General features: G+C 38.9%; 2 protein-coding genes across 3 annotated transcripts in view; both read left to right on the top strand.

Annotated features, from left to right (window-relative positions):
* The window catches only part of LOC122642057 (transcription factor TGA2.2-like), a 36,433-nt gene extending 35,461 nt beyond the window's left edge, over positions 1-972 (top strand). For both annotated transcript variants that reach the window (XM_043835455.1, XM_043835454.1), the window contains one exon: positions 426-972. In XM_043835455.1, the coding sequence (XP_043691390.1) occupies positions 426-572 (147 nt within the window). In that variant the 3' untranslated portion in view covers positions 573-972. The remainder of the gene's footprint in view (positions 1-425) is intronic.
* Positions 973-13,957: 12,985 nt separating this feature from the next.
* Positions 13,958-20,165, top strand: LOC122642056 (flavonoid 3',5'-hydroxylase 1-like). Its single transcript, XM_043835453.1, has 2 exons — positions 13,958-14,859; positions 19,514-20,165. Exons 1-2 carry the CDS (start codon positions 13,963-13,965, stop codon positions 20,141-20,143), a joined length of 1,527 nt encoding a protein of 508 aa, XP_043691388.1. The 5' UTR covers positions 13,958-13,962; the 3' UTR covers positions 20,144-20,165.
* The last annotated feature ends 1,606 nt before the right edge of the window (positions 20,166-21,771 follow it).

Here is a 21,771-nt window from a genome sequence, read left to right as displayed (position 1 = left end):
TTCTGGGTCATTGTCTTCTTGTTTTGTTCCTCTTAGGGGTTCTCTGTTGCCTTCAACTGGCTATCTTCTTGTTCTTGTTCATTATATGCTTTGTTCCTTGTTTATTGCTTTGCAATATTTATTATCCATAAAAGAAAATCATGTGCAGTTGATGTTTGCTAAAAGTAAATTTATAATGTCTCAAATGTAATCTTGCTATCTGCTCAGCTCACTGAGGGACTGCCCAGGCTATGCAAGCTGTGTTTATGTTGCTGCCTAGGCTTGCCCAAGCATTTTGAGCTCCTTGGGTAGTTGGCCTGCTCCTTTGCCATGTGTTGGTTGGCTTTCTAGTTAATATTTCCGCCTTTCCCTTGTTCCCTGTGTCCTTTTTTCTTTTAGGTTTTGCTCAGAATTTTACATCATTATTTATTGTTGATTAATAATAGGCTGACAATTTGCGGCAACAAACTCTTCAACAAATGCACCGGATACTAACAACCCGGCAATCGGCCCGTGCCCTACTAGCCATACATGATTATTTCTCTCGGCTTCGTGCTCTTAGTTCTCTCTGGCTAGCCCGTCCACGGGAGTGAAAAGCTCCGCACTCACTCTGAAACTGTACCACAGAGAAATTGGTTCCTGCATGAGGGTATTGGCACCACTGAGTGTTGGGTTCCAACATGGACAGTACTGGTCTATCATTGACAGTAATCTTGGTTGGCCAGCTGTTGGACACCCTAGATATTGGGGAGGCATTGTGTTTCAGTGACCACCCATTTGCAGTCTCTCTCACCACTCTCACATTGTATTACTTGTTAATTTGTTCACCAATGTGTTGTAAGTTTATTTTCTTGTTTGGAACAGTAGTAGTAATAATTAGCAGTCACTTGTTATTTGTTGTAATCAATGGCAATTGTGGAAAATCTCGCAGAATTAATTTTGTATAAAGGGGAAATAGATTAAATTTAGCATGTCTACCATTTCTTGTTGATATATCTTCTTCACTTGTGAAGTGATTCAGGGTAACAATAAATTAGTAGAATGCAGAAGGGTAGGAGGTAAGGATAAGGATGAATCAAGAAACCTCTTCTTAACTGGGAATGAAACAGAGGAAAATAGGGATGATTGTAGAGTTGTAATGTTTTCATTAATTTGTAAGAACCATTACATATATAATGGTATAGAGATCATCAAGGAATCTTAACAAATTACAGCGACATGGATACAGTTGTAAACAGTTATACGGGTGGCAAGTGGAATATGTTTGAGTGCATGACACTATGGAGGCTAATCCTTAACAGGCCCCCCCTCGAGATCAGCGGGGGAGAGCCGACGGTGATCTTGCCCTTTAGAAACTGAAATCGCACACGGGGACAGCCCTTTAGTTAGATATCAGTCACTTGATCCATAGTTGAGACAAAGTGAACACTAAACTGCTTAAAGACTTCCATCAGCTTCCTAACAAAATGAAAGTCAATTTCGATATGTTTGGTTCGTGAGTGAAATATTGGATTCATTGACAAGTAGGTAGAACAAAAATTATTGAAAGCATTAAATATTGTATTTTGAACATTCTAATTGCCGATGGGGTAAATTGTTTGTCACAACTCACAACAATACAATTGAGAGAATGAAGTGCATTGTTGTTGGTTTGATGATTGGACTAAACGTTTCAGTGAAGTCAAGGCCCGGTCGTTGTTAAAAGCTTTTGGCGACAAGTCTTGCTTTGTGACGTTCAATAGATACATCAGATTTATGCTTAAAGTGCCACAGCCCCTCGGGGTGCGTTCATTGATGTTGGCAGCCGTTGGATGCATGTTGGAGGGGTTAGCATGCTGGAGAGGATTCGAGTCTGTACTCACAACCTGGTTATGCAATTAATGCACCTGCCTTATCATTTTTCTGGGTTCATTAATTTTTTTTTTTGTTTTGGGTAAAATGAAATTTATTGAGAAGCAGGTGCATGACACATGGTTTGAGGGTTACACAAATCCCTCAACAAAGGAGTGAAATTCGGCCAAACCGTCGTATACTGCATAGACAGGCCTTTCGAGCTAAGGAATCCACAAATTGTTCGATTCCCTAGAAATATAAGTTACATACAAGAAAATATGGTGCAAGGTGATGAATATCTGAGATAATCGGTTGCAAGGATAGAGGAGCCGCTTTTCCTGGATCTTGAATGAAAGATACACTCTCATTGCTATCCGGTTCTACCTCAATGCAGTCTAGTCTAATGGACAAAGCTTTAAGCATGCTACTTCGATTAGCTAGAGATTCACCCTCACCTATATCCACAAAACTGGAAACCTCAGATTTGACGAAGATCAAATTGCCTTCCCGATCCTGAATGATGATGCCAATCCCATGCTTCGTGTTCATTGGGTTTTTTGAAGCGTCATAGTTCAGCTTATAGAACGATTGGCTAGATGGCTTCCATGCATTGGTAGAAGTAGATGGACCTGAAATTGGAGCATGGGATTTCTGAGGAAGAGGAGTTTGTGCCTGGAGAAACTCTGAGTGAGTCGTCAAGGCTGCTTGAATAACCTCATGAGGGGTCCAATCATGTCTTCAAAACACCAGATCATTTCAAGCCTTCTACAAAGTCCAAATAACAAAACTACATAAGCCATTAGCCTATCTACGCTCTGCTCCTTTTTTTATGAGAACATTGAAGTCATTCCATTCCTTAATTAATCTACTTCGAGAGAGGGGAATTGTTATCCTGAAGGATTTTTAGGGAAAGAGGTCAGCAAAAATAGACGACCTTAGCGAAAGGGCATTGAATCAGAATGTGCTCAACCGTCTCAATGGTCGTTCCACCCATAAATTGCGATGTAAGCATTCCTTGCCGGAGGCCAGCTCATTTACACAGACTTGCCACAAGAAAGAACGAAAATCAGGATAGGTGTCGCAACTCCAAATCGCTTTCTAGATTGAGGTTGGAGTAGCATCCAATTTACTCAAGTTCAAGGAAGGAGGAGTATCATTTGACCTTGCTTCTCTAGCATTGCATTGAGAACATTCCAGTGCTAGCTGCTCGCTACACCAATCGGTCCTCCTTGAGGGAATAGAGGAGTTGAATACTGAAGATTGCTTGTTTTTCAGGTGGGCTAAATAACACCTCCGGTAGGTCTACCTTCTATTGCTTTTCTTCTTGATTGATCAAATTTTAAACCTAAACATAAGGGGTATCGGGCGGTCTTGAATGCTAAATTGGAATTGAGGGAGGGATGGGATTCACTTATCACTCCAAATTAATTTTATTCTCATGTCCCACCTTCCAAATCAGACCCTTCTTCAAAATTTTTCTTCCTTCCTTTCATGATGCTTCTCCAAGTCCAAGACGGATTGTTTCCCAATGGTGCTTCCATGAACTCACAAATTGGGAAGTATATTTTCTTTATGGATTGGGTCTAATTTGAGTGAGGTTCACTGAAGAGATTCCATGCAGCTTTGGCCAAGAGTGCCTTATTTTGGAGGGAAGTTTCTCTAAAACCCAACTCACACTTCTCTTTTGAGTGGCTCACCTTATGCCATGAGATCCAATGGGTTTTTGAGACCTCTTGATGTCCCCTCCCCCCAATAGAATTGTGCAGCCTCCCTAGAAAGATTATGGAGGGACATAGGTAGCTTGAAGTGGACTGCCACGAAATTGGAAATAGGAAGGATTGCAACTTTTAGGAGTACCTCCCGACCATCATGGGTTAAGAGCCGTTGGGTCCAACCGAACATTGTCATACTAGCTTTATCATTTATCTTGTCGAACATCTGAGCATTGTTTGTCTCTAGGTTTGTTGGGAGACCCAAATATTTAGAAGGATCATCCTCATAATAAAATTTTCAGAATCCTCGAGAACCTCCTCTTAACTTTGGGAGGGGTATTTGGGCGGAAACAAAGTCTCGACTTCTTTCCATTTATTGTTTGGTTGCTTGCTTTGTAGTAAAGCTTAATGCACTCCTTCATCTTGTGGACCTTTTCTAGGTTCATTCGTTGAGTCTAAGACCTAATCAGTTATTTGGGTCCATCATCTGCATCTGATCCTTGCATAGGTGCATAATAAGATATTGTATCAATTAGAGCATTCTAGCCCTGCTCCACCGGTGTAGACTATAGCCTTTATTGCTTACCAAACTTGGGATGGAGTTTTGTATGACATGTTCTTAATGCTTATTCACATTCTATGCAATTAACAAAGTACTTCAGCAAGAGAAAATCTTGTTGTAACCAAGGTCGGTGAAAAAAAGCATAATCTTATGTTTTAACCCTTAAATATAATACAAATTTTTTTCAATGAGGGTGAATCCTCTCATTTTACATGCCTACTTGAAAAATGTGCAACTTTTAATAGTGCTATAATGACATGTAAATTTCAAATTATTTTGAAAATCTTTTTTTATTCTTACATTAAATAACTCTTGGGAATAAGACCAAGGATTTAATTTACAAGATTGGCAATGGTATCGGTCAGCTATACAAAGGTACCGTTGAAGTGGGAGGGGGTGTGTACTGTCCGTATTGGGCTGGCCCCTCTAGGATAGTTAGGCGCATGTCAAAATCAAGCTGAAAAACTACAACACATGCACATAGTGTTTCTTGTAGATCCCCTTTACTCCACACAAATGCTTGATGGATTTGTGCCCTAGTTGATCTGCGATCAAAGAAGCAAGGGTTGTGCAATGAAATCCTAGCTTAAACATGTGTCTAGTTACATTCCACCTCTTCAAAGTTATGCACCAATCCTTAAAATTGTCCTACAGTTAGTCCAACTGTCATTTAATGCATCGAAAAGAAAAGAATGTGTTTAAGAAGAAAGTGTTTTCACACTTTCTAAACCATGCTCAATCCCGGTGAAATCATGTTGTTTCAATGTACTTAGAGGCTAGAGGTGAATCCGTTTTTGGTCCGTAGGAACAACAAAATTCGAAGGTGGACGACCCAACCTGCCAAGAACAATCATGTTAATATATGAACAAAAAATTCTACAAGAGAGATTTCACATCTGTTACATAATCTCCATAAGTGAAACTAACTACCATGACTCCTATCAATACATTTTACGACTAGGAATAGGCAAATAAAAATTTTCATTTTGAATTCCAGACATCAACATCCTGTTGCTCATTGTGTTTTATAATCAATATTGGAAATGAACAGAGAAGTGGTGGAACATACAAAATCACATGTTTACTTGGCTCAATTCAACTAGGGTTGTAATGCCCTAAGAAGAAGACACAGTACCGGCCTACCTAGGAGATCGGTGAGGTGTTCCCACCAAAAGATCGATGGCTTAGTACTAGGAGGTTTGGGAGATCAGTGAGGGAGTGCAAACTTAGTCCCACATCGGCTAGAAAAGGGGATTCTGAGTTATTGATAATGAATAGCCTCCACTACTTGGTATAACGTGTTTTAAAGTTGTGAGACCCATTGGGCCAAAGTGAAAAATATCATGGCAAGAAAGAGATTGGGTCGTTACAAGGATGGAGTAGGAGGTTCCGATTTGGTGCACTTCAGAGGTGGGTAAGGTATGTAGTCTAAACATTGTTATGTATCCTTTTGGTAATCCTAGATTTTTGAAAGCTTCATTTTACCACTTGATACGACTGCAAATGAGCTGAAACTTGACATGTGAGCAAAGAACCTTTGGGCCTCTCTCTCCAAATTTCTGTCCCATACTCCCATTACATCTGCTATGTGATACAAATAGGTGGGCCATCTATAGATACCCTATTCAATTATATACCCTCCCATTTATTTCATGCATCTTCTTGGTAATCTAAGCATTGCCATGCTTCATTTTGGTAGTTCTATACTTTTAAAAGCTTTATTTTATCACTTGGCCAACTCCAAATCAACTGAAACTTGACATGTAAGCAAGGAATCTTTGGGTTTCTCTCTACAAATGTATGACATGCGTAAGCTTTCCAAACTGAAGAATTGAACGTAAAGGATTGAGTTTTGAACTTCATAATTTTTCTTAATTGTTTGAGTAATTCAAAACTCCATATCACCTGCAACAGTCGCCAAAAAAACCTCCTTATCAGGTTTACAGAATCTCTTGTGTTCATGGGAAAAAACTTTAGCCACCACCCATGTTAAAAAGATAAACTCTTCATTCAAGGTGATATGACCTTATAATTGGAATCTTAGATAGTGAATTCTACCATTTAACCTGGTTCTGTATTATAGGAAGTTAAAAAGACCTTACTTCATTCCAATCAGAGGGCCTGATGCAGTGACTTAGTATATTATTTGTTCAATTGTAGTTGATGGAAGCTTGATGCTTTATTTTTATTTATGAAAAATTTACTTTCTGGGGATTCATGTATTGTATCTACTACTGCTTAACGTACAATTAGCTTTGAAACGTGCAATATTATAATCTTGCTTGGGATTGATAGACCATAAGGTCAACTAGGCCCATGAACTAAATAGGGATTCAATGCTTTATAATAATTCAAGGGAATGTGTTCTCTATCCGGGACCAAAAAACCATTATGCCCCTCTTGGTTGATGCTTCCATGCGTGTTTTTATTGGCTGGAGGTGTTGACATTGGGACCACATTGTCGGACAGAGTTCATTTTCACATAATTCAATTAGAAAGTTATATAAAAAAAAGGGGAAAAGAATGCTTCCCAGTTGTGTGAATCATGCACTCAGACATTAGAGGACGCATAATTATTGTCCTACCCCCTATGAAATAAAAAAAACCCATCAATGTTGATGCCCTTGTGTGCTGGGCCCATGCTACCAGGCAACGATCTCTCGTCAAAAAAATAAGAAACAAAATATGAATGTATCAACTTCATCTCCTTCACCAACTCAAGGAATACGACAAGGGGATCCACTATCTCCCTTTTTGTTCATTTTATGCTCACAGGTGGTGATTGGTATCCTCTTTAATGCCGAGTTTATAGGCATTATTCATGGTATAAAAGTTCGGAATAGGATTGTTCCTCTTACACATTTGCTATTTGCACATGATTATTTATTGTTCTCCGAATTATAACTTCAAAAGGTTTCTTCTCTGAAGGAATGCCTTGATATATATTGTTGAGCAAGTGATCAAGCAATCAAATTGAAGAATTCCTCCCACATATTTAGTCGAAATATTGTCCCTCGTTTCAAAAGGGGGTTCTCTCGAGTTCTTAATATTTCTTATGGTGATAGACCATGTAAGTACCTTGGCCTCCCAGTTGACTTTGGAATTTTGAAAGTGAAAATTTTTCTAAGTATAAAACTGCTAAAAGACTCTAAGGATGGAAGGATTAATTTCTGACTTATGTAGGGGGAGAGAGTCTCCTTAAGTCAAAAGCTCTATGCCAACTTTTGCACCATCACATTTTAAATTGTCTGCAACCCATCATGATAGACTTGCCAAGGAGGTAGCCCACTTCTTCTGGGGCAAAACTCCACATGGTAATAAGATCCATTTGGTCTCTTGGAAAAAATCTGCCAGCCAAAAATCAATGGAGGATTGGGTTTTAGAGACCCAAAGTTACATAATTTGGCACTTCTCACCAAAATTGATTGGCTTTTATGGAAATATCTGGACTACTCCTGGACGGGCACGGTTTATGAAAGCAATTTATTATTCTAGATATGATTTCTTACAAGCAACATTAGAACATCATCTGTCATGGATTTGGAGGAGTATTCTAGTTAGCCGCAAAGTACTTCTTTTAGGTCTTCTTTAGTAAATTGAGAAAAGAGACCAAATCATAATTTGTGAGGACCAACGGATCCTAAGTCTTTCCGATTTTATTGGTCAACATTATTGTCTAGATATATGTCCATTGCATCTTGTTTCAGATCTTATTGATCAACATAATAGATGTTGGAATTTCCAAATATTAGAGGCCTACTTTCATCCAAGTGATTGTAAGACTATCCTTGTTTCTAAGGACTGATACCTTGAATTGGGAGGTGCCTCAAATGAAAGATACAATGGCAAGTTTGCTTATCATGTTTTATGTGTTAAGATCATGAGAGATGCTTCGTCTTCAACATCAACATCTACATCAAGAAGAGTGGTTCCATCGGCAGTGTGGAAACAAATTTGGTCATGTCAAATTTTACCAAAAGTTAGATCCTTCTTTTGGCGTGCTTGTGTAGATGGCCTAGTGATTGTGGCAACATTATCTCATCAGAAGGTTCCATTGGAGATGACATGTATGTAGTGTGAAGGGACTATGGAAACACTTGATCAGTCCTTTTATCTTGTCCTTTTGCAAGGGCAGTGTGGTTCGATAGCACACTCTTATATATTGTCTCAACTTCAGTGACACCTAGTTTACAAATTTGGATCCAAGATTAGGTAACCTTGGGAGTTCATGAGAAGAAAATACATCGGAAGACCGTAACACTCTGCAGTTTCATTGCATGGTATATTAGGCGGGCACAAAATGATTTTGTTTTCAAAAGGCATACATGGTCTCTGGTTGATGTCATTCAACAACCTCAACGAGCCTTCATGGAATTCCAAGAATCATGTATAGCTCCACAACCAAATAGCATCCCGGACGCTAGCATGACATGCCATCAGCCACAAAGGTTACGGCAACCACCTGCGATGGGAACTATAAAGCTTAATTGTACTACATCTCTTCTATCTAATAGTATTAATGGAGGACTTGAGTTTATCTTTCGTGATCATACGGTAATCCATTACATGTTGCCTTTGAACTATCTATGTTCTCAACTATCAATCGAACTGAATATACAGCCAATGTGTATATTCGGTTCCCATCTTTATCAACCCTTGCACCTCAAGTCTTTCCTTTTATTCCTATCTCTCTTTTAGAAAATTGCATTTTATTAGGATTCTATTACTGATTTTCATCCTTTGTACGTATATCACATATCTCATATAATGTAATTGAGGATTTTGCATCATAATGAAAACCGTGAAGTTCAAACACTAATATGGTATCAGGGCCACAAAGCTCCAACGAACATTGATCCAAAGGGCCTCTCTCTCATTCATCGGCAACCACAGTCTTGTTTTTTTCCTCTTCATCATGGTTGAACCCACTAGTGAATCACCCACCACCGCTGAATCCACCATCATCCTTCTATCCTCTTCCATCTCTTCCATTCCCCATGCCCACCACTATCTCTCGGTAAAGCTCAATTCCAAGAACTTCTTGTTCTGGAAAACCCAACTCAAACATTTTCTTGAAGGCCAAAAGCTATTTGGTTACCTTGACGGATCCATTCCTTATCCTACTGAACCCGTGGCTGCCGCTAACTGGCGTTAACAGGATGCACTCATCAGAAGTCTTCTTATCTCTTCTCTCTCTGATGAAGTTTTTCCTACGATCATTGGCAAAACCTCAAGTTGCGCAATATGGGAGACCCTTCTCCGTACTTATGCCTCTGCGTCCACCACACGTCTTCAATCCTTACACCTAGCTCTTCATGATCTTATTCATAAACCAGAAGAATCTGTTTCAGAAGTCCTTCACCGCGCCAAGAGTATCTCCTATGAACTCGCTACCGCTAACTGGCGTTAACAGGATGCACTCACCAGAAGTCTTCTTATCTCTTCTCTCTCCGATGAAGTTTTTCCTACGATCATTGGCAAAACCTCAAGTTGCGCAATATGGGAGACCCTTCTCCGTACTTATGCCTCTGCGTCCACCACACGTCTTCAATCCTTACACCTAGCTCTTCATGATCTTATTCATAAACCAGAAGAATCTGTTTCAGAAGTCCTTCACCGCGCCAAGAGTATCTCCTATGAACTCGCTGCCGCTGGTTCCCCTTTGTCTGCAGCTGATTTCAACGTGCATATTTTTCATGCTTTTCGCACTAAATTCAAAGAGATGGTTCCTGTGCTAATGGGACGCCCAGATCCAATCCAGTATGATGAATTACATTCACTCCTTCTCAGCCATGAGTTTGTACATAGCTTTGCGTTAAAGAAGCTTACTCTTGTTGATTTCTCTGCAACTGCCGCCACTCCAACAACAAATATAGTCAACCGAAATTCTTCTACCGGATCTACCACTGACTCAAGTTGCCCTCTTGCTGCTGATCGTAGCTCCTCACGTGGTGGTCGTGGCCGTGGTCGGGGAGGCCGCTTCCAAAACCAAGGTCGCCTTTGGTGCAATATATGTAACAGAAACAACCATCACACTGCCAATTGTTTTTACCGCCAATCCAATCCTTCTCCAAAGTGAAAATTGATTTCCATTTTGTTTGTGACAAGGTTGCAAAGAAAGAACTATCGGTTTAATTCATCTCCACTGCTGATCAACTAGCTGACATTTTCACCAAGGGTCTCTCTTCGAATCGTTTTCAGTTTCTTCAGGACAAGCTGAAGATCTGTCCATTCGAATCATCCGCTTGAGGGGGTGTATCAACCGAACCGAATGAATATACAGCCAATGTGTATATTTGGTTCTCATCTTTATCAACCCTTACACCTCAAGTCTTTCCTTTTATTCCTACCTCTCTCTTTGGAAATTGCATTTTATTAGGATTCTATTACTAATTTCCATCCTTTGTATATATATCACATATCTCACATAATGTAATTGAGGATTTTGAATCATAATGAAAACCGTGAAGTTCAAACACTAATATCAACCATTTGCAATGGTGATTCGGACAAGTCCTCTCTGTGTTATTGAAGATAGTTGGGACCATCTAATTGTTGAATATGATAACAAAGTATTGATCTCTATCCTCATTGGCGATCGCTCTGACTCGCCAATATCAGTGATTCCTATTATCTAGAATATTACTCAATTGACATCTAATTTGGAATTATGTACTTTTGCTTTTATTTCGAGGGAGGGAAATAGTTTGTCAGACACCCTTTCCAGGAGGGCTTAGTCTTTGACGTGTAGGACTATTTGACTCATTTGCACTCTATGGCTTCTTGAAGCTTGTAATTCAGAATCCATGTGTGCTACTCATTCTTGTCTTATCGGTAAAGCTCTGTTTAATAAAAGAAAAAAATCATGGTCTAAGACTCACATATCAAGCTTTGGGCCTAGAATTGTTAAGTATTAACTGAGCCTATAAATGTTTGAATAGTTTCTGATACATCCATCACATGAAGAACTCTATTTGATTTTCATGCAAAAGAAGGGGGAAAAAAAAGTGAACAATACCCTTTTTTTTTCCAAAATAAATAAGAATATCATTCATGAGGTTAAAAAAATTAATGCACATACTAGATGAAGCTAAGAAGTGAAGTGTGATCAGACTGTCTTACATGTTATAGAGAGGACATTCCAAGCTAGGGAATTTTTTCGGGGGGGGGGGGGTAAAAGAGCTAGGGAATTGAATGAGCTATAACATTAACTTCCCTAAAGCTGAATACACATTCATTGGAAGAAGAGGCAAGCTTTAAGATGGCTTGAATGCTAAGAATAAATAGATGTTGGAGCTGGCCTTTGGTATTTAAACAGGTCGGTAGTCTCAGCTTTATCTGATTCCAACTGAATATGGGAATAACCCACCCTGAGGGTGTGATGGATTCCTGAATGGACAGATAGTGCTTCCTCAGAATAGATGATTCAATGTCTTGAGTGGTAGTTGATATATATATTTTTCAATTGATTAAAATCCTCTCCAGTGCAGGCATTTGGTGGTGCACTACAGTGCGGCCCTGAGAGCTCGATACATAGAAAAAGCTTCAATCAATGGTGTGAGCTTGATGCAAGGCAGTTTTTTTTTGGGGTTTTGACAAATGTCCCCCTGAAAATGCCCATTTGTCCAAATGCACCCCTACAACTTTTCTAATTGCAAAATTCCCCTACTTTCAAAACTTTGTAGCATTTTAGTCTAGTCAGTTAATTTGGGACGTTGGACATTAGTTTCAGGGAATTTAATGATGAAAATGTCCTTCTGATAAAAACTCATTAAAATTAAAGTATAAAATGATCAAATTGTCCTCATCTTCCCCAAATCCTTTAGGATTTGAAATTGAAAATTTTGTCCCCAAATCGTTTAGGGTTTGAACCCATCTGAAAAGCAAGAGATCAGATTAAGGAATTAATTGTCCATGGAAAACTAGACCAACAATGATTGTTCTTGTCTTCCTGAAAGAACAAGGAACCTTGATACCCTTTTGCAGAAGCATTTCATTTCTTCTGCAGAGATCGAAACTAAAACCACCCTTGGGAGGAACATCTATCTCCACCTTAGACATTTTGAAATTCGACTGAACCTTACAAATATTTGGGAATAAAACGTTTAATTACAACCATTACGAGAGCAGTGCTCACACTTAGTTGTTTAAAGTCATCAGGTTTTCAATAAAACATAGAGAGGAATCAGGACATGTACCTGGAATTAGTCAAAGGAAAACTCGATAAACAGGAAATTCCTGCAATTTACTATTCTTTCAAGTTAAGTTTCAAGATGTTCTAGTTAGAATCCTGGTTGCAGAACTATTTATTGATTAAACTCTGCCGTATTTCCATCAATTTGTTTTCAAGGATTTTCAGATTTAAATTTTATTTTAAAGACATAAACCTTCAATCGATTACTGGTTTCCTATTTCAAGTCAAATCCTGCATATTCTTAAATTTCTAATTTGATCTACTTGAATACTGCTTACCATCAATCCATCAATTTGAACCTCTGTTTCATTCTGTTTTAAGTTTTGAAAATCCCAACATCTATTCTGTTATTCTGGCTTGTTTTCTAGTTTCCTAGTTGCAGAAGAATTGCTTCAAAACTCCATATCCAACCATCGGAATTGTTTCAAATTATGCAGACCTACACTACCTATTGAACTACACTTCGGTTGAAGTTTCAGGTCAATTCGAGCTGTTTTATTTAAGTTATTAAATTTCCTCTGGTTCTTATTCCTTTTCCTTGCGATCCAAAATTTCCTGGTTCTTATTTCTTTTCCGTACGATTTGGGGAAGATATCAACGGACTGCCTAGACAATAAAATCAGGCTGACAATATTTCCTGATCTCTTGCTTTCTAGATGGGTTTGAACCCTAAACGATTTGGAGGAAAAAAGTTTCAGTTTCAAACCCTAAACGATTTGGGGAAGATGAGGGCAATTTGATCATTTTATTCTTCAATTTTAGTGATTTTTATCAGAAGGGCATTTTGTTCATTAGATTCCTTGAAACTAACGTCTAACGTCACAAATTAATGGACTGGACTAAAGTGCTACAAAGTTTTGAAAGTAAGGGGGATTTTGCTATTAAAAAAATTGTAAAGGTGCATTTGGACAAATGGGCATTTTCAAGGAGGCATTTGTCAAAAATCCTTTCTTTTTTCTTTTCTTTTCGAGCTCGGCACCATTGGATGTCGTATCTTTCACATGTCGAGCTCTCAAGCCCGCACTACAGTGCACCGCCAAATTAAGACACTACAGAAGATCTTTTTCCGATTTCAATTACATTTTTTTTCCAACTATAAACCTATGAGTAAGTAATAGTAAGGTCTTTTCTTTGTGATTGTAGACCACCATCCGTTTGCAGGTTAGGGGTTTTCGAGCTATTCTATTTACTTAAGAATAGTAAGGATGCACTGTTTGTTGGCTTCAAAATGCTGGTTGTAGCGCGCTAGCATTTTTCCGTAGGTTGCTAGTTTAGTTGTAGCGCGCTAGCGCATGTTGATTTACAACCAGCCTGTTCTACGAATCTACAACTCTCTTTACTTAGCGAGACTCCATCCATATCCCAATTAGTGGTTCCAAGTATTACACGAGTGGCATATGATTTTTTTGGCCCTACCCATTTCTAGTGTTTTGACTGGTAGAGCTATATGGTCTCTTGCATTTTATATTTCTAAACAGAGACAGAGAGAGAGAGAGAGAGAGAGAGAGAGAGAGAGAGAGAGAGAGTGTTGGTTTGTTAAATTTCTGATTCTCCAAGACTTTGAAAGAGCAGTAGCTCCACGTGATCAACAAGCTTTACTTTCCTCCTCCTAAACATTCCTATTTAGGGAGAACTAAGCTAAGCCCTTTTCTCTCAATACTCACAAGAGGCCTGCAACAATAATGGTGCTCAACTTGGTTCTCCTGCGAGAGCTCTTGGCATCTTCAATCCTCTTCTTCATCACTAGCTACTTCATCCAACGTATCATCTCCAAGCCCCAACGGCCACTCCCACCAGGCCCAAAAGGTTGGCCACTCATTGGTGCTTTGCCACTGCTCGGCAAAATGCCTCATGTGGCTTTATTTGAGTTGGCCCAAAAGTATGGGTCAGTCATGTACCTCAAGATGGGTACGTGCGGCATGGTTGTGGCGTCTACGCCCGATGCCGCATGTGTCTTTCTCAAGACACTTGACTTGAACTTCTCAAATAGGCCACCCAACACCGGCGCCACCCATCTTGCGTATGATGCGCAAGATATGGTGTTTGCTGATTATGGGCCTCGTTGGAAGTTACTTCGGAAGCTGAGCAACTTTCATATGCTTGGTGGTAAGGCCTTGGAAGACTTGGCCCATGTCCGTACCGTTGGGCTCGGCCACATGATACGAGCCATGCGTGAATCGAATCACCGGGGAGAGCCCGTGGTGGTGCCGGAGATGTTGACATATGCGATGGCGAATATGATTGGGAAGATCATACTGAGTCGCCGAGTTTTTGAAATAAATGGGGAGGAATCAAACGAGTTCAAGGATATGGTGGTTGAGTTGATGACATCGGCTGGGTTATTCAATATCGGCAATTTTATTCGGTCCATTGCGTGGATGGATTTACAAGGGATTGAAGGAAGAATGAAGAAGTTGCACAAGAAATGGGACTCTCTCATTACAAAGATGATTAAGGAGCACGAAGCGTCGGCTCAAGAGCGAAAAGGGAAGCCAGATTTTCTTGATGTTGTCTTCGCCAACCAGGGGAACTCGGAAGGCGAGAGGCTTTCTGATATCAACATTAAGGCCCTACTCCTGGTATGTAGCCGTTTTAACACTTCTAGTTTGTATATGTTTGTTAGGTACTTTTGATCGATTTGTCTAAAGATCCAAAGTTGATGAAATACATTAAATTAAGCTCTTTAACCTATCTCATACTAGGTCGATCTAATATAACACATATACACTAGAACGAATCTCATTGGACACTTAACTATGTTTCAAAATATTAGTATTCTAGAAATGATCAAAGATTGAGTCACTCATGATTCATGACTCACCGGGTTGAGTAGGACTCGGATTGGTGATTAGGTGAGTTGACTCATAGAGTCAAAAAGAAACATATGAAGGACAATGAAAACACAAAACAAAATAAATATTTGGCCTACTATGACAGGCGGATACATACTTAGATGTCTTCACTTGTGAAGCAGTTTTCTGTACGGGAGTGTGGCTTACGCCAGCACTCCCATGTATCTCATTGCAGCCTTTAAGAATACTTGAACGAGGCTGAACTTGTTACCAAAAAAAGAAAGAGGCTGGACCACATTTGGCACGAGAAAGGAGTGAATTCCATCAGTCCATGTGAAGCGTTGTCTCATTGCAGCCTTTAAGAGTACTTGAAAGAGGCCGGACCACATTTGGTACGAGAAAGGAGTGGATTCCATCACTCTATGTGACTGGTTAAGGACGTATGAGATTACATTGAAAGGATCTTTATCTCCTCTAATTCCTCAAGTTTCCCGTCCCATTAACAAGGGGTTGCAATGACCATCCTATCCTTGCCCGAACACTCTATCCAGGTGGGGTCCACTTCCCCCTCTTATTAGAAGAACTGGGGAACTAAGCCGACAGGAACTAGAGGAGTTAGTTTTCCTAAAAGAATACTTATGGAAACAAAAGCGATAGATATGATATCATCACTGAACAATATGTGAGGCGTACATGCTCCAAATTGATTTAATTCCTATAAAAAAAAAATTAAATGAGTATGATGATGAGTTCAGCTCATGTTCATGTACGGGATCTCGTACACCCTTGTGCCGACCTGATGGAACCCACAAAGTAGATGTATGAGATGGTTCTCGTACGTGAACTAGAACCGCACTCTATGATGACTATGTCAATCAAGCAATCGTTGGCATTTTCGGGAATTATACTGTCATGTTCAAAACTACATTTAAGGAAGAAATAATAAAAGTTAGTTGAAATGGAATAGATCTGGATGTCATTTTCAAACCTATAAGACAAACATCCAAGGGTTATATTTTTGTAATTTTATGAATTTTTTAATTGTAAAGATTTTCCCTAGAATAAATAGCATTTAGGCCAGGGATACAAACTAGTTCAGCAATACTAAGAACCAAAAGTAAGGGTTGATTTAGTTTCACTGTGGCATATAAAATTGGGGCAAGAGAACAATATCTGGTCATGTGGCACCTGTATCAACGCAAGGGCCAATGGGAGCATACACACAAGGGTCATGAGGGCGGGATGTCTGCCTTTCCATGGGATATGATGGGCTGGTCATTTCATGCCCCTCGTGTCTAGGTTAATGGCCACACGATCAGGTACCATTCTTTTCCCCATAAAATTGGCATGTTTGTTATCCTCAAATGGATTTCACACATGTGGCCAATGCTATATGAGTATCTCACTATGCATAGTTAGTAGTTAATTCTTCTACCCAAAAAACATAAAAAAATAGTTTATTCCCATAAATTAGGTCTTATAAAATTAGAAAGAGCAAATTACTTAGACCTCCCCTGACCTTTCTGCCAATTCAGTGAACCACCCATGCCCTTCTGACAACTATTCAGACCTCCCTTATTTTTCAAACTGGGCTTCACTTAGCCCCAGTCCGTTGATTTTTTAACGATAGGTAACGGAATGTGAAAAAACCAAAAAAAAAAATGCTAATTATAACTTTTTTACCTATAGGAAGTTACCCTATTGCCCTTAGACTCTTTCCCTTTTTTCTTCCTCCTGCAAATCCACTTGCTCCCACCCCTCTGCAACCCCATCCACGCAAATCGCAATCCCCACTCTTCCACCTGAGAAACATCTTAAATTTTTCTATCTCTCTACCATTGCTCTTAATGAATAGGTAAGTCAAATCCCATCGTCATCTTCTACCTCCCAAAATCTCTCAACTCAACCCTAACCTGCAAATAGAAAGGATTTATCTAAAAAAAAAAAAATCTATTGCATCCCCAGGAAAAGATTTTTCCTGCAAACCCATCTGGATTATCAGCAATGGAACTGAAACAAGTTCTAAGCTTTTCCGGCCAGAGATGGAGCATTGATCCAAGCTATCGTTGAGAAATGAGATCCTCCAATGAGTTCCATAGTCGCGAGCAAGAAGGCATCGAAAACTGTAGGATCCAATATATAATTAAACCCCAAGCCTGAGTATAAGTAATTAACCAAAGGAAGAAGAAATCATCACAGAATGACACTGATCTAATTAAGAGTACAACAACCAGTGAACAAAAAACAATTCCGAAGATAAAACACCCACATTTTGGGTGATATCAAATTACTTTCAATTTGAGGGGCATGTTGCCACCAAAATCAGATCAAAGGACCCTCCAAATTAAGGGCTATAATAAAACACTGGAAGGACAGCTGAATCTGATGGACAGATTCAGATTAATTGCAGAAAGAAAATATGGAGAAAAATACCCAAAAACAGGGTACCGCCAGTGGAGATTCTTCAATGAGACAAATTAACCCAGATCAGTCTTCAACCAAGGATCGAGTGTTCATAACTAAAGGCCCAAAACAGTCCTAAATTTCAATTAACAGAAGCAGCCAGCTTGAGAGTACCAAGGAAAATAAAATGAATCGAATTAGCAGCACCGCCAGATCAAAGTTACAAAAAAAATTAATGTAGATAGCCAAATAACTCCATGGTCTTCAGGTAGATAATAGCATTACCGAAGAGAACCTACAAAGTTAGAAAAAAAAATTGATGTGAGGATTAAGTGTCTCCGTCTGGAAACATAATTTTGTTTGTTCATTTTGCTTTCATTTGTTAGTGATCTAGGATTTGGGTTCAGTAAGGGTTTTCTCTAGTAATCTGGGAGTGCAATTTGATGAGATCGTGGGTTTTTTGCCCTACAATTGTTCTGCAAGTGATCTAATTCGCTCTAACGCAATAAGGGAACCTCTTGCTTGGACAAAGGCTTGCACTGCATAAGCTGAGAAATCTGCTCATCAATGTGGCCATGGGAGTTCAAAGGGACGGAATCCACACTCATCTTCTTTTTCTCTATTTATGGGAACCTCCCCTGCCTTGAAGGGCATCTGAAGCCGTGGAAGCGAAACGAGAAGGATGAGACGGTGGGTTTTGGAGAGAAGAGTGTTGTTGCATCTCATCTGGGTTCAAGGTTTGCAGGAGGAAAAAGAAGAAGAGGAGGAGCAAGAAGAAAGGAAAAGGTGTGTTGTTGTTGTGTTTTGTAAGTAAGGGCATTTTGGTCACATCAGGTTAATTATTAACACCGTTAACGGCCTGGTGCTAAGTGAAGCTCGGTTTGAAAAGTAAGGGAGGTCTGAGTAGTTGTCAGAAGGGCAGGGAAGGTTCCCTGAATTGTCAGAAAGGTCAGGGGAGGTCTAAGTAATTTGCTCAATTAGAAAATTTATTCTTCTCATACATGATTACATCCACGAGGGGTCGATACTGATTCCTGACCAATCCTATAGTAATGGATCAGTACAACCAAGGGTAAAATCCTAAAATATCAATTTTTAAATGAATCCAAGGGCAAATCCACGCAATACGGTCAGATCCAAATTGATATCAGCCGAGACCAATATTGATTTTACTAAATCCCTGGGGTATCAAAAAAAAAAAAAAAAAAAAACTTTTAAGAAATAGTTGGAAAACCAAGTTTTGACTAGGGCGAGTCGCTCGAGTCGAGTCAAAATTTTGGAAAACCTGATCAAGAGTCGCGTAGACTAAGCCATGGTAAAAAATGACAAAATTGGGTCATAAATCGTCCGAGTCAAACAAGACTCGGTATTGTACCCAAGTCATGATAAACTTGGCGAGTTTAGTCGTTTTAAAAGAAAATCATAAATCCGATTCACTTAGAACCAAAGTTGAGCAAAATAGTAAATCCGTATTTTAAAACAGTAAGAAACCCTCAACTCGTTGACTCTCTTCTCTTATTCAATAATATAAACTCGAAATGCATTGATATGCAATTTCCTGTTTTTCTTGTTTTTTTTGGGTTTTCTCATTTTCCCTGTATTTTTCTTATTTTTTTTTATTAATTTATACATATTGATTGCATTTATAAAAAAATTAAAAAAAACGACAACATGACTCGTCTTGACTGGGTTTGATAAGGCCAAGTCACCAGATTTTTCTGAAAGACGAATCGAATAAAAAAACCTGATTTTCCAACTAATAGTAAGAACTAACCTTTACCTAATGGTCAAAATGTCTAAAGAATCATTCATAGACCACACAAATAATTGCCATTAGTACTTACATATATACTATTTTTTTATACCAATCATCAAAACTTTATGAATGATATATCATCTTGAACCATACAAACGAGACTGCCTAGCAGGTGTTAATATCAATATAGATCCTCCATTTCATCTATTAAATCGGTCTTAATCTTGAGTTTGACTCATCGAGTTAAATATGAAACATTTCTCATTCTTCTGCTTCTTACAGAACCTGTTCTCAGCTGGAACCGATACATCATCCAGCATAATCGAATGGGCATTAACAGAGATGATGAAAAACCCAACAATCTTCCAAAAAGCACATGCAGAAATGGACGAAGCGATTGGTCGAAACCGCCGGCTTCAAGAATCTGATATCCAAAAGCTTCCATACCTCCAAGCCATTTGCAAGGAGACCTTCAGAAAACACCCATCAACACCATTAAACCTCCCTCGAATCTCTACTGAAGCTTGTGAGGTGAACGGCTATTACATACCTAAGAACACAAGGTTAAGTGTCAACATATGGGGAATAGGGAGAGACCCAAATGTGCGGGAGAATCCAATTGATTTCACACCAGAGAGGTTCTTGAGTGGAAGGAATGCTAAGATTGATCCTCGTGGGAATGATTTCGAATTAATTCCATTTGGGGCTGGGAGAAGGATCTGTGCAGGGACAAGAATGGGGATTGTGTTGGTGGAGTATATATTAGGAACACATATACATTCTTTTGATTGGAAGATTCCTATGGGTACTGAGATCAAGATGGATGAAGCATTTGGGATTGTTTTACAGAAGGCTGTGCCTCTGTCAGCCATGGTGATACCAAGATTGGCACCCAATGCTTACACAGCTTGATATGGGTTTTTTTAAGTGGTAGAGGATGCTGGGTATATTCTATAACCCTAATATATGTTCTAATATAAGTCTACTTGAATAAGGAATCAGGGTGTGGTGGGTTCCATTGGATAGAACCCATCTAACCTAAAAACCCTAGTCTTTTCTATAAATATTAGCTGGAGGTAGCAACCTGTTTATTCCAAACTTGATATGCATGGTGTATTGCTTTAAGCAACCTTGTGCTTAAACCCTAAACCCTAACAGAAGATGTTTATGGACTTGTTTGGGATAGAGGAGATCATTGAAGCTAGGTTTGATATAAGTTAAGATACTTGTAGTTTATAATCTTTCCTTTCCTATCTAGGTTTGTTAATTCCTATTTCTCTTGTATTTTATCTCTTTACGATTTTTAAATAAAAGGAGAAATTGTGGTTCTCCAACTTCTAGTTTTCTCTTGGGAATGGAAAGTAAATTCAAATATTCAAAGGAGAAATTGTGGTTGACTCTAACAGCAAGTTTAACAATTCATTCATTTGCCTATAAAAAGACGGAGTCTCTTGATCTTATGAATTAATTAATACAATCTTCAGAAAATAGCAAGTGTGAAGAGCTAAAACTTGTGATCATCTTGAGAGGAACTATGTTTTATCATGTATATCATGAGTAGTTGCTGTTGTAACTATGCTCAAGTGTTTACATCATCTTGAGAAAGAGTTGCATTGTATATTCAAAAGATAGACGTCTTCTATTGACCAAAACTGTGCTTTAAAGGTATTACAATATCGGGCTTAAAGAAAGAAGCCATATTTTGTTGTAAGTTAAGCCTCAACAAGGAAATTCTTGGTCTGTATGTGTCAAGTGTAAATTCTTGATCAGGGTGGTCCGAGTATTCAATTTAAAAGAGTGATTGAGTTGGTGTAATGGCTTGATTCTTGCTTAGGAGAAGAATCAGTTAATAGAGGTGGACGTAAGACTACAGTTGGGCCCGAACCACTCTAAATTTTTGTGTTATCTCTTCTCTCTCTCTCTCTCTCTTTTTGTGAGGACAATGGGTTTCAAGGGAGAGGAAACCAGACCTCAAAGTCTCATTAAGAAGGAGTCGCCACTTAGATCAGGGTCTAAAACCAAACTAAAAATATATAAAAAGAACTCTTCCCCAAGTTGAATATTTTTGAATGAGCCAAAATTAAAATAAACAAACAAACATGCTTGGAAATCACACACAAAAAATTCACAGAAAGAGGATGGATGGCATACTTAAATCCCGCTTTGCCCCGCAAGGTTAGTATATTAGAATGTAAATCAAACATGATATAATGGAGAGGAATAACTCCTATGCTACCCATGCTGGAGATGTTTATAGGCATGCTGAAAATTAGAGATTTGTCATTCAAAGATCAAAACATGAAAAATAGGCGACATAAAGCATTAAGCCATGGGAATCATGGCAAACAAGTACATGGTGAACATGTTGAGGATGAAAAATAGCATACATTACATTAGAAATAATGGAAACAAATAAAGGGAAATTTCTGCATGGGGGGAATTATGAAAATACCCTTAATGCTAATTTATCCTAAAAGAGGTGAAAAACGCAAAAAAAGGAGAGGGAATGGATCTAAAACTCAAAATAAAGGCAAAGTGAT

The sequence above is a fragment of the Telopea speciosissima genome, chromosome 10 (genome assembly GCF_018873765.1).
Source record: "Telopea speciosissima isolate NSW1024214 ecotype Mountain lineage chromosome 10, Tspe_v1, whole genome shotgun sequence".
In the NCBI taxonomy this organism is placed as follows: domain Eukaryota; kingdom Viridiplantae; phylum Streptophyta; class Magnoliopsida; order Proteales; family Proteaceae; genus Telopea; species Telopea speciosissima.
Note: the sequence above shows the minus strand (reverse complement) of the source record. Positions and strands in the feature narration are given on the sequence as shown.